Source organism: Furipterus horrens, unplaced genomic scaffold (assembly GCF_987537825.1).
Source record: "Furipterus horrens unplaced genomic scaffold, mFurHor1.1.pri manual_scaffold_11, whole genome shotgun sequence".
In the NCBI taxonomy this organism is placed as follows: domain Eukaryota; kingdom Metazoa; phylum Chordata; class Mammalia; order Chiroptera; family Furipteridae; genus Furipterus; species Furipterus horrens.
The window spans coordinates 20589295-20602761 of NW_028327181.1; the positions used below are offsets into that span (position 1 = coordinate 20589295).

The 13467-nt window shown below is 44.2% G+C and overlaps 1 protein-coding gene and 1 long non-coding RNA gene across 6 annotated transcripts in view; one reads left to right on the top strand and one right to left on the bottom strand.

The window, feature by feature from the left end:
- Positions 1–747: 747 nt before the first annotated feature.
- On the top strand, positions 748–11537 carry LOC149997226 (uncharacterized). Its single transcript, XR_016507240.1, has 3 exons — positions 748–1174; positions 3185–3280; positions 11355–11537. It is a non-coding gene; the product is annotated as an uncharacterized LOC149997226 (long non-coding RNA).
- MSANTD2 (Myb/SANT DNA binding domain containing 2) overlaps positions 3513–13467 on the bottom strand; it is a 31391-nt gene continuing 21436 nt past the window's right edge. The window contains exons 2-5 of one of the 5 annotated variants that reach the window (XM_090257617.1): positions 13122–13211; positions 9274–9373; positions 7657–7717; positions 3513–5030 (exon numbers count right to left, since the gene is read on the bottom strand). In XM_090257617.1, the coding sequence (XP_090113743.1) occupies positions 4178–5030; positions 7657–7717; positions 9274–9349 (990 nt within the window). In that variant the 5' untranslated portion in view covers positions 9350–9373; positions 13122–13211 and the 3' untranslated portion in view covers positions 3513–4177. Of the gene's footprint in view, positions 5031–7656; positions 7718–9273; positions 9530–10985; positions 11175–13121; positions 13212–13467 lie in introns of those variants that run through there. The other 4 variants (XM_090257618.1, XM_090257616.1, XM_090257614.1 and 1 more) reach the window with 4 other exon arrangements.

The following is a 13467-nucleotide window of genomic DNA, read 5'->3' on the forward strand; positions in this document are numbered from 1 at the left end:
ACCGGGCGGCCTTCCTGAAGGAGGAAGAGGGGAACGGAGTTTTCCCCGGGCCATTGCGGCTCCGCAGTGTGGGAGACCGGCAGGGAAGGCGCCGGAGGGCCTGATCAGCAGCCCGAATGACCGCTTTCCCAGGGCGGGGAGCGCGGGACGACAGAGGGTGCTGGGCCGCGGGAGCCGCGCGGAGGAGCGGGTCAGGGAATGGGTTACGGCCACCGCTGACCGGGCCTGGCCGCCTGGCAGGAGGATCGGCAGCACCTTCGGAGGGGAGCCTGGCGCAGGGGGCCACAGGGGGGTATAGCCACGCCCGCCCCCGTCATTCTCCGCAGCCCAGGGCTGCCGCAAACGCCCGCGTGGGGACGCAGGGACCGTCTTCAACTGTGGACGGCGAGGAGAGGGCTCGCACCATGTTATTGGGGACGCCCTAAACCCTGGCCCGAGGGTCACTGGGTCTTGTGCCCGGTCCCACGAACTGGAGAACGACTGGTGGGAGGGCGCCCCGGGTGTTGAGTGGGAAACTGAGACGACAGGTACTCCGTTCTGCAAACAGCCGCCCCCAGGCCTTATGCTGCCTGGGGAGGAGGGGACTGCGGAGAGACTGGACCGAGCCCCTCTGTGGCTTTACTCCCGGGGTCTTCACGGCCTCCCACCCCTCCTCAGGTCTGCTCTGATCCTGTAACTCCCTGGACTAGTTCGCGTCCTGGCGAATTTCAATGTGCCCGCCCCGCCCCCACCCCCTGCGCCCCCTGGCGGCCGCAGACCCCTCGAGGAAGCGCACGCACCTGTTCCTGCTTCTCTCCCACAGCCAAAACAAAGACGCTTCAAACATCCAGGTACAGCGCAACCACCGCGCAAAGGCCACCGAAGACACAAAGCGTAACCACGAACTCCTGGCGCTGCCTGCTCTGGGTGACAGTGGACTGGGAAGAAAAATACCCAGGCCTCCTGGATTCCACCGACTCCCAACAGCTCTGCTTTCACACTGGGTGTGGACCTTGTGCCCGCAACGCACACGGACCCTCCCAGCTGCTGCTTCCTAGTGTGACCTGCCTGGCTGCTCTTTAAATACCTGCCGGGCAGTGGCTTTGAGAAATGCCTATGCAAACACTACACTGCCAGTGTGAACTCTGGAATCTAATACTTGACAGCTCAGTGGCAGCTAAGGCAACAGAAACAGGTAACTGCCAGTCTCATACCCTTATGCAGTCACCTACAAACTTGAAATTGTCACGTATTGTGTGTATGTGTGGGGCGGGGGTGGTGGTGGAGCTGTTGGTTTGGTTTTTCTATTCACACTCAAGTTTTTCTTGACTTTAGTCAGCAGTGCAGACTTCTTATAAACAGCCCTCCTTTGTGTCCAGACCAGGGTTGTCATCCCAAATAAGTAACTCCAGAAATGCGATACCAAGTCCCTTGGTTCTATATCCCAGAAGTCCCAAAGCATCTCATTACAGAGGCTGTGCTCATCTCTGTGAAGTGCTTCCTAAGGGATAGTCTCGACACTCATTCTATGGAGCTTTTTCTTCAGGATTCGGGTCGCAAATAATTTGCGACATTGGAAGTAAAGCTGCAGCCCAAGATTTGTAGACTGTGAACGTTTCCATGGGACAAAGCGTCAGCCCCTTCAGGACTCTTTCACTGCCCTCTCCCCAATGAAGGAATTTCCATTCTACCTCCTATTCCAACCCCTCCCTCTTCTGATGGTCAAGTGAGGGAAGTTAGTGGAGCAGCTCCGTTACTTTTAAGTTTTTGCCGAGATTGCTCCCTTGTGTACAATGAGAACATGGGCACAGGTGACCTGCGAGTGACCTGAAACTGCCTGCATGACCATGCTGTGTGCCAGACCTCAGTTCAGAGTTCCCTATGCTAAGAGACTGGCAGGTCACTACCTTTTCTTCCAGTCACACCACATCTTATATCTCTCAAGTATTTACTAATGCTCATCCTTATGTTTGACTATAGTGTCTCCATCCCCCTTGAATCAATTCTAAGGTTTCATTAAGGTCTCAATGGTCCCCTTTCGGTTAGTAATGCTTGTGTAGTTATCTGACACTCTGATGTCTTTTCTAGAATGTTCTGGCAAAAGAAACTGGATATTCAGTATCAACAAGCTACTTTCTTTCCAAGTTTCACTTCCCAATGCTCAGCTTTGTCCTCTTGCCACTATCCCTCACCCCTCCGAAGCCTAATGGTGACATCGTGGACTGGACCAGTCTTGCCACCTTCCCCAAGCCGCTCCCAGTGGTGTGGCAGTATGCATTCTTGGTAACGTGAGGCAGACCTAAAACACGTCAAGCAATGTCCACAAAACGCTCTGCTCAAGTTAAGTACTTAGCAGCAATGGAAAGAGGGATTGAAAAAAAAAAATACGTGATGCATAAAGTTAGTTTTGGGGCTGTTAAGTGGCGAGGTTTTAGGGATTCCCATAGTACTGGTACTAATGCTTTTTCCTGCAGCACTTAGCACTGACTACTGTGAGGTTATTGCTACAAGATGGTAAATGGACTGTAATTTCGAGTGTCAGAGAAGAGCAAACTCATGAGAATTTCCTAAGGCCCACCCATACCTGGAGCTGTGCTCAGGGAGAAGAGGTGCCACACTAGAACACTACAAGATATTTATAATCTCTGTGAACTAGCACCCGTTTTTAGGAGCTCACGTCAGCAAACTACTTAAACCCAGATTCAAATGACTTAAAAATAATCACCCATTGATTATAAGCTCTCTAGCCATTAAAAAAATAAGCATCACCTAAATAAGAGGTATCAGAGTGACAAAATCACTGGGGGTGGGAAAGGAAAGAGTATTTTTTTTTTATCAACATGCAGTTTTATCTTCAATAGTATAGAAAAACAGGGAGAATTTTAGCTCTTACCTGGATCTGTAGTCCATTTAGACTAGAGTACCTGAGAGATGTTAGAGAATCATTAAAGATAAAGAACCAATCTGACAAGTCCCGCCATGACACCAAAGTGGTCTCTGACTAACCCTACTAGTAAGCTGGCTCTTAGCCATGAGTATTAACCTCTCCATGGAGTGCTAGTTGAGCCATGGAAATCTCTGCAAGATGTAAACGTGATAGTTACCTCCCTAATGGACTGATACCTCCCAAGTTCCTATCCTATATATAGGTCACTTAATCACTTTTTGGGATGTTTCTGCTGGATCTTCTCTCCTTTTTTTATAGGCAATGTGATGACATCAATTCTCCCCTTTACTCCTTCAGAGAGTTGCCTCTGATTATTGAGGATGAAGATGAGAAATGAGTCTCTTATACAGTAAGGTATGTAGGTCAGAAGGAATATCCTAGTCGTTTTTAAAAAAGAAATACAAAATGAAATGTCCAATGACCCTTGCAATACTCTTGACAAGAAATAATGACGCTGGTCAGCAGGGTGCAGGGAATGCAAGAAAGTGGAGCCCGACTGCCTGTGCCGTTGGTCCTGTTCATTCTCGGCAGGAAGGCGGAGCACGGTGAAGCCACATTCTGCTACAAAAAGCCCAACCAGCACGCCAAGAGGCCAGGAATTACTTTAATTTTGTAAAAAAAGTTTAAACGGCAACACAACCGTAAAGTGGGTACATCACAGAAACAAAGGTCTTTGCAGGCAACACTGATTGGGAATAGCAAAACACTGGGCTGGTGAAAAAAATGAAACTCTATAAATTATATACAATAGTAGCTAAAGGTGATATTGAAAAACAGTCTTATTTACTGTGACTCAAGATTTAACTTGCCATTATCTATTGCTTATTTATTCAGGGTTGTAAATAATACTTATATAGAGACATAGAGATGTGTAAAAATGAAACATTGTGAAAAAAATACAATTTTTCAATTTCATATGAAACTTAAAGTATAAGTTTTGTCCAATATGGAATGTACCTACATTGGTTTATATTAGGGCTCTAATATCCGTTTAAAAATTTTTGCTTTTAAAAAAGAAACAGCTGACCCACCATGCAAGTTCGCTGTAAATCTCATCTGCTCAAAATGAGCATTTTCGATGAGGTCTGTTTAGTTTGTTCAAAGTCTACTGTGATTCCTTAGACGCTGTACTGGCCCAATGGGGGAAGAGCCTCCGTGAATAGTCTGATGGCGGCATCGGGTGGGGACAGTCTGGGCAGTGGGAAGTGAGAGGAGGGAGGTAAGAGCCCAAATCCTTATGAAGGATGACATTCAGTTGTTAAATTTTAAGGGATAGCCGATGGCTTTTTCCAGGCACTCAACTAAAGAGCCAGCGGAAAGAAAATCCCTCTCTACTTCCACAAACTTGATGTAGATGGATTTCGGGGACACTCCAGGATCCACAATGCAGTTCTGAGACAAAAACCCATTAATACCAACCCAATCTTTGCTGAAGGTTTTGGTATTGGCTTGGAAATGTAAAAACAGGCATTGCTGCAGAGTCCTAACCTCAGCGATCCCGAGGTAGCAATAGATAATTCGGGTGGGTTCTATTTCCACCTGTAACGAGGCTTGTGCTGAAAGAGTTTCCAAGTCAACCCTGCCCTCCTTTCCTGGGTCCAGGGAACTCTGCTCCATATTGGGTGAGGAGGGCCTTTCAATACATTCTTCATAGCCAATGGCATAAAGGCCTGGGCTTTTGGGAATGCCTCCTGGCAATAAATACTGAACAACGTTCCCACCAGTTGGTTTGGAGTGGGCAATGGGTATCCAGTCAATTTCCATGTGCAGCTCCAGGCACCTTGCTTCACTAATGGTGATCTCTAAAAATTTGTAGTAAACATTTTTCCAGTTCATTTTCTGCACTCGGGTCATAATGATCCGTCCCTCGGGCTTCTCGGAGTTGAAGTACTCCCGGAGTCGTTTGCCAAGGGGCACCTGGGAGCTGATCTCGGCATAATGGTAGCGGATGTCCTCTTTCCAACGGGTGTTGTAACCAATCCCAAAAATGGCCAGTTTGTTAGAAAGATGAAGCCTTGAAAAATCTGTCCAGCTCTGAAATAGTTCCCATTTCAACTGTACTGATTCCAAAATCTGGATGATATTCTGCATGATGTCTCTCTTCCTAGAAAGAGAAATAAAAATCAAATCTCTCAGGTGTCCAGATCAGCACTGTCCAGTACAACTTTCAGTGATGACGGAAATATTCTACATGTGCGTTGTCCAAGATGGTAGCTGCTAGCCACTTAAAATGTGGCTAGTGTGAGAGAGGTATTTTTAATTACAATTTGAAATTACGGTTAAATAAACACACGTGATTAGTAGCTTCCATAATGGATGGGGCAGGTCGAGGGAACCACAGTATTAAAAGCTGAGAAACACTCTTCTTTACAAGTTTCTAGGAATTAATGGCAAATTGCTTCCCGTTACTTATACAGGCTAGCTGTATTAGTCTTCTTAGTCACTACTGATAGATAAGACCCTAGGACTTCAGAAACCTAAGGGCCATGAATTGTCTTAAGTGGCTATTATAATGCTCATGAAGGCCTTGAGACCTAACTACCAAAAGCAAGTGAGGAACGCTGCGTTCAGAAGGGTAGCCAGTATCACTTAAAATAATGAACATCTTAATTTCTAAGCTTGAAATTCTGGAAGTTCAACAATTTTGGCCCATGCATGCTTGCTGTAGGAAAACAGACAACTGATGATGTGTAATGACCTACTGCAAAAAGAAAATGACAGTTTCTTCTATTTGACTGAAATTCGTTACTACTCCCAAATTTAAAAGAACTGTCAGTACAAAACAGAATTAAGATCTGAGAATTCAGATGAAAAAGGTTTGATTAGGTTTAGCTTTTGAGATAAAAATTCAAGAAAATGAATTGAGACTGTTCTAGAAAATATTTTATAAAGGGAAAGAAAAGTAAAGAAATTTCTATTTTGATTTGGACAGTTAATAGAATTAAGACAAAAAGTGCAGGAAATTATTTTTGCACATGCTGGGTTCATATATATATATATGAGGACATGAAATTACAAATTTATTCTCAGGTACGGCAAAACTTTGATATTGGAAGACTAATGTTTGTTAAATATTAACTTAGCAATAAACTATTACCATCTCCATCAATTATAGATTTAAGCTACAAAACTTTGATATTGGAAGACTAATGTTTGTTAAATATTAACTTAGTAATAAACTATTACCCTCTACATCAATTATAGACTTAAGCTACAAAAATGCTCAACTACCACTCACATACAGTCAAACATAAGCAAGAAGGCGGGTGTACGTGTTGGTTTACTAATAGCTTCTTGGGAGGAGACAGACCCTGGAAACTTCCTATTAAATTCTCAAGTCTAGGGGAAAAGCTTCTGGAACGAACTGGGGCATCTTCCACGCTGTCATTCTCAGTCTGCCCTCTTACTCTCCATGACTTCCTTTGCGAGATGACAGAGATGACAAATTTTGCTCTCAGCTGCTTCTTGGGGCCAAAAACCACCCTGGATTTATCCCTCACCCTTTAGTTTGTCTTGAAAGCTTCTCAAGCGTCAGACTAGCCATCTAGATGAAATCACCGTGTTCCTGGGGACTTGTCCCTCTTCTCAGAGGACATAAAGGCACTTAATCATTATTTTACTATTTATATTATGCTGCTTGTGAGGTTAAGATACAGGACCATGTGCCCTGGCCAGTGTGGCTCAGTTCATGGGGCATCGTCCTGCAAACAGAAAGGTTGCGGGTTCAATTCCCAGTCAGGGCACATGCTTGGGTCCCCTGTCCAGGTGCAACCGATCGATGTTTCTCCCGCACATCAATGTTTCTCTCCCTCCCTTTCTCCTTCCCTTTCCCTCTCTCTAGAATCAATAAAAAGAAAAAAAAAAAAAAAAAAAAAAAAAACAGATATAGGAAGTTTCTGCCTGGGTCAATGCTTTAAAAAAACAAACAAACCTATTTTCCTGTTCTCAAGGAGGATGAGGCTAAGGAGCCAGATGGAAGGCAGAGATATATATCCCAATGCCTGACACACGGTAGGTACTTGATATATGTGTTGAATAAATGAGCAGAATGTTGCTTCCCTTTCCTAATGTATAACTAGGTCACCTAAGAGCTTGCTCCCCCCCACCTTTTTTTAAGAAAGCACTATTTATTTTTACAATTCTATGTATGTACGTATGTATGTATGTATGTATGTATGTATTTTTAGAGAGAGGGGAAAGGAGAAATAGAGGGAGAGAAACTTCACTGTGTGGTTGCCTCTCATGCGCCCCCAACTGGGGATCTGACATGCAACCTAGTCATGTGCCCTGACTGGGAATCGAACCAGCAACACTTGGTTCGCAGGCCAATGCTCAATCCACTAAGCCACAGCAGCCAGGGCCAAGTGCTTGCTTTTTGATTCCCAAAATGTGATATTATAATAAACGTAAGTGTCCCTTTAGCCCTCCTCTCATTTCACTGAACACAAGATAAACCCAGGGTCCTGTGACTCATCTTTCTGTCTTATTTAAATGTCCAGGTATTCACAGCCACACACAAACACCACAAACATGCTTGTTTTCATGGAACATATTTACTCCTTCTGACTATATACAAAATTCTCAACATTTTAGATTAACCACTGGAAAACATAAGCTAAGAAAACAGGGAAGAATGCCTAGACACGCTTCCTCAGTAAAATGGCTCAGGAAGAATCGTCCCATTAACCTTAGATAAACGCACTTTGTGCAAAGGGGGAGCAGCTACTTACTGTGCTTCTTCAGAAGATTCTTGTTTTATTTTTAATGTTCTCTTTGTGACAGGTATTTCATCTGAAAAGCAAAGTTTTTGAAACAGATTATATTTTCCTAAGTGGTGGCACACATTTATGTAGAAAGTAGCTATGTGTTTACTGTTCATTTTACTTTCCAATTTGAGGACTGACTTCTAGTTTCAAACACTGCCCAGTGCCAGATTTATAAATATAACTCTTATATAATGAGGTGCATACATTTATATGCAAGATCAGAAACCAGCTCTACAAGTATAAAATTCTTCAAGGTCACCAGCAGATTTCCAGCTAGGAGCTTAAAGCTTAATTTCACTGCAAACATGATTTTTATAAAGGAACAAGAATGAAAATAATTCTGTGTAATTTAGATTTTCTGTGTGGGTTTTACAGAACAATTATTTCCCCAATATCAGGATCAACATGTTTTGCATGTTATTTTTTCCCAAAGATTTGGGGGAGCTTAACTCTCCATGGCAAAACCAGAGTTATGGGATGCTGAAGTAATTTAGGCCTTATTACTGGTTTGAAATTAAGGAGCAGTGATCTGCCCTTCTTATTCTTCTAGTCTTTACGTCCTTCTTAAATTGCGTTCTTAGTTTTGATAGCCCCTTTCTTCTCTCCCTCCCTCCTCCAATATTTGAGAAAATTTTTAAAAAACACAACGTTCATGAGAAATATTAGCAATGAATCCTGTTTCTATCGAATTGGCATTACTCTGTCGTCTTGAGTTGGGGAAGCCAGCAAGAGTGCCAGCCAACCTGCTATGCTTTCGTGGGGGGGGGGGGGGGGGGTTGCCTGAGAGCTGCTTGCAGAGTGACAGCACCTGCTTATAAAAGTACTCATCACACCACTTGCTATTAAGGTGCAGTGGCTGCAGCAGAAACTGGATTAGTACTTCCAAATCATGAAAATCAAAATTGGAGCATTTATTACAAAAAGCAACTTATATGTACTCTCTTAATTAGGCCACACCAGTTCAGATTTGATGGCCAGGAGTTTTATTTTCCATTTTTAATGTTAAAACTGTGGGTCAATCATAACGGCTATTGTAGGGATGGGATCGTTTATGAAGTTTGAAGGGATATGATTGCTGATAAAGCTCCAATATGAGCCCCTTTTAAGATAAACCAAGGCTTCGCCTCATATTTTGTTCAGACTGAAGTCTGGGAGGGGAGCATTTCCAAATCCCAAACAGGAGAGAAAAAGAATCTGGGATAGAGGAAGGGACAGGCGGCCCCGTCTACAGCGGGTGAGCCAGGAGTCCATGCACACGGCTGTCACTGCAGACCTGAGAGGCGCAGGATAGTTAAGATCACAGACGATTCTGTCCCTGAGCTTCCTGGGTAGCTCAGGATGAGGAAGGAATTCTGTGTAGCTAGGAAGTTTGCTGGTTCCCAAGTCTCCACATGACCAACAGCAACCACTCGCTGGCAGTTTAAAGCTAAACCAGGGGTGCCTGAAGCCCCACATAAACCGGCTACAGGCCTTGTGCGGACCGTGGGAACGGCACCAGTCCCGGGGCACATAAAAAGATATAGAGATGCACAGACAGAGAGACAGACAGACACGCGAGTAGCAGACATGCCGCTTCCTTACCCAATTCCTGATCTGTTGGGTAGCCATGGAGATCCTGACTGTGGTTTCCCCAGTCCTCCTGTGAATACTCCTCCATAGTGCTGCCGTCTGACTCCAGCTCCTGGTACAAGCCACTACTGTTAATAAGTACAGGCTGGCAGGGCTGAGCATCCCATCCTCCCTGACCAAACACCTGTTCCAACTGTTCAAATGTGTAACTGCTCTTTCTTTTCCCAACACCATGTTCTTTCACCCGACTGTAACACCTGCGAAGGGTCTAAGACACAAAGTCTTTTGTTATTCCTTTAAAGCTGTACTTCCTCTTCCAGGTACGGACCACAGATATTAATTACTATTAGACAGACACAGACAGACAAACACAGACACATTGTTACAGGAATGCTAGATTTCAAATTCATTATTATATTAGAAAAAAAATTACTAATTTAGCATTTACTCAAACATGTTATAATTTAAACAATTATTTTACAATTAATAATCCATTAAACAAGAACCATTACAACATTATTGCATGTACCCCATACACATATTTTATACCCCTCCCCCACTTAAAAGAATAAGGAAAAAAAAATAAAACAAGAAATACCAGCCAGCCAATAGGATGCACACCTGCCACAGAAGAGAGAGAGCTGCTATTGCGCCAGAATTTGGAAAAAAGTGAGGGAGGGAGGAGAGAAAGAAGAATTTCCCAAAGCAAAGAATATAACCTTCCTTACTCTTAAGAAGGAATACAGGGTAAAAACAAATGCCTAAATAAATCGACTAGTAAAACATATTACTTCCATAGTCCATATTCCTTCCTAACTCACTCTGTCTTTGGGAAGTTGCTAAAATTTAAAAGAAGTCAAAGAGATAATGCTACAGATTTTCAGTCTCAAGGATCGATGATCAAGAAACAGTATACTAATACCTATGTCTAAAAATAAGCCAATACTACTAGTCAATAAACTCAAACTGCCAGCTAAACAAACCAACAAATGAGGCTGATAATTTCTTTTTGGGGGGTGTGAGGGGAGATGTAGGGGTGTTATTATTTTACTGCCTTTTCTACCTTGTAGCACATAGCAAATAAATATCATTATGCAAGTCCACATATAAAACCTGGGTAATTTTATCACCTTGCACAACTTCCCATTTCCTTCATGGTCTTCTAAGCCATATTTCTTATTATTGGCCCAGTTTCCTCAGTTTAATGATACATCTTATGCTATCTTTTATGACATCACAAAAGATAAATCAAGGACTTAGTCCCAGCTTCCAAATTTAGTTTAGTTGCGTTCCGTCTCTGCCCCCTCAACCCCCCGTTGTTCCTGGTGCTTTACTGGGTTTCACGCTGAGAGTTATCTTGAGACAAGAAGACCCTTTTTCTCTGTGGCTCCCGAACACCTCCTAACATACCCGAACAAAAGCAGTTCACCTCAGACTTCACGCTTATGCTGTAGCCAGACTGTAAGTTTCTCCTACGTGCAAGATTACATTCCATAACCCAATACGTCACCTGTCCTCACCGCACTAAAACAACCCAAAAATCTTTTATAGAGCCTCCAAGAAAATTCAGGATCTTTCAGTCACTGAGAGACTACAAAACACGCTGTACAATACTCCCCTTGATGCCAGAACGTGGGCAAAGGAACAGTAAAAGCATGACACATACGATGCCAGTCCTTGGACGTAACAACAGAGCACCCTGACCCTAGATGTGGTTGGCCTACCCCCTGCAGAGGACCTCATGTTCTTCCTCTCCAGACCTCTTCTGGTGCCTCAAAGGATGTCGTGAGGGGCCGCGGTTTCTGAAAAGACACTCTTTAGAGGGGTTTCTTCCTTGTCTTTGTAGAAGAGTCACAAGTACGCACTACAAGGCTTTCTCGAGCAAACGGACTGGGGAAATGTGTCATGGGAACGAGAGAGATGCCTGCGGCAGATCTCAGCAAACTTGCTACATGCTCCCCTTTCCCAGCGCCCTCTGCCCTCCTGGCAGAGACTGGGGTTGGAATTGCAAACATCTGCCCATTTATTTTTATCTCATGATGTCTAGTTGCTGCCTCCGAGAACACCCTGACCATTCTTTTCACTCCTCCAAGGACCGTAAATGGAGAGTCCCAGAGTGTCCCTTCCGCCCTTCCGAGGCCATACATGGAGATGAAGCCACGCCACCACTGCTGGCTGCCCGGAGAAAAGCCTTCAGCCCCAAAGGAGACCTCAGCTTCAAAAGCCAGGAAACACAGCTAATGGTCCTTTGCCCCACTCACCAGGACGTGACTAGGCACAAAGCAGCCAACCTCTGACAGTAGGGTGGGAAACCACAGAAAAGATTTCCTTTCTGCGAAACCACCAAAATTGAGTTTAAATTTTCACTTGGCCTATGTAATTGTGAATAACGAGGAGTATCTAATAGTTTTAGATAAGTAAGAGCAAATGACATATTTTATATTTCTTACTTTGTAGTGTACTCGGGTAATACCCTTTAACATGATGCTGATACGTAAAATGTCTAGTACAGGTCTGAAGAAAAAATGTTTGGTAATCCTAAATCATTATGATAAAATGTGATGTATTGAAATAATGTTAGAAAGATTTCCAAATTGATGTCAACTCTCTCAAAACATAAATACACACGGGATACCTTCTGGGTTCAGTAAAGACTACAGATCCAAGGATAGGCTGTTTAAATAGGACACATTAACCAAGACAGGAAAAAAAGTAAGAACTCAGACATCCGCCTGACTGCTACTGTAAGCAACACTGGGATTTGATGAAACTAGAGGGGCTTTTTAGGACAAAAAGGACACGCGTGGGCCTTCCAATTCTTATCGCCCATACTAAGTCAGGCCAGTTACACCTTCCACACTCTAAACGAGTAACCGAGGCATACACGTCAGTGATTGGGTCTGTGTCACCCATCCTAAATAAACCAACTTAGAAATCTACTCTAGATTGAAACTAAGATGCTGCTCCAGAGCCCAGGAAAAGTGAAGCCTCACCTCCCATCTCAGACAGCGCACCAAACCCAGCAAGAGCCTCCGTGTGGCTCCCCTTGGGGAACCGTTTCCCATTTCCTGCTCAGCACAAAAGCCCTGCCTTCTTTCTTCCTGCCCTGACTCATCTTCGAAGTGTATAGTGACTGAAGCTCTAGCATTTTTTAAAAAACTAAGATCTCAGGGGGGAAAGAATTTGCTTAAAATTATTAGAGATTATTCTATTCACAATTAAGAAGAACACTTTCCTTATTGTTGGAAGTCTCCAAGGTAAAATGAGGTGACTGCCTGGGGGAAGAGCTGGGAGAGATGCTGCATCTGGAATGAGGTCACAGGGACAGAGGTCAGGAAGAGCCCAGAAAATCTGGACAGCGGAACTCAAGTGTCGGTATCACCTTGATCACGTGGTCAAATCAGAGGGGTTCTTGGGGATTGGACTGGGAAGAAACACCAGGTGAATGCTTACTAAATCCACCATGCCAGATGTCTGATGGCTACAAAAGGAAAAGGGCCAGACAGAAGACCTTACCATTACCAAAGCTGGGAGGAGAAACAAGATGGCTGACAACTGACAAAGTAGAGACAGAGGGAAAGTTCTGCCAAAGTTTAAGATCAGAGAGAACAGAAATGAGAGAATAAAGATGACATTCATTGTGGATGACTGTAAGGGGAGTCTACAGGGGCGGGGGAGGGCAGGTGAACAAAGGCAGGAATTTCAGAGGGGCAGGACGGGGGGGGGGGGGGGGGGGGTTGACCGGCAGCAATGCAGAGACCCAGGGTTACAGTACACGGAACATTAAATACAGTGCACGATGCAGCTATCTTGCCCAAGTAAGTAAATCCAGTATTGGGTTGTATAAGCAGAGGAATCACATGTAAGCTATGGAGGTGGCTCTTCCTCTCTAGTCAGCACCGGTGAGGCCACAGCTGGAGCACAGCGTTCAGTTCTGGGCATCGAACCAGCTACAAGAGAGGGAAATTGTAGAGTTCAGAAAAGGGCAAATAATATAATCAAAGGCTTGGAAAATAAGGTCTGTAAGTAGGGCCAGTGGTTTCATCACAGCCCTTTCTGGTATCATATAAGCTACTTTTGGGGTGAAATTAAAGTTTCCTTTGCCTGGGTGCCTTCCAGTTCCTCCTTTGACGGTCAGGAAGGAAAGAACGGACTTCTCCCGTGGCGTGGCAGGTAGGAAGCAAGCTCAGCAGATCGTATGCGCGT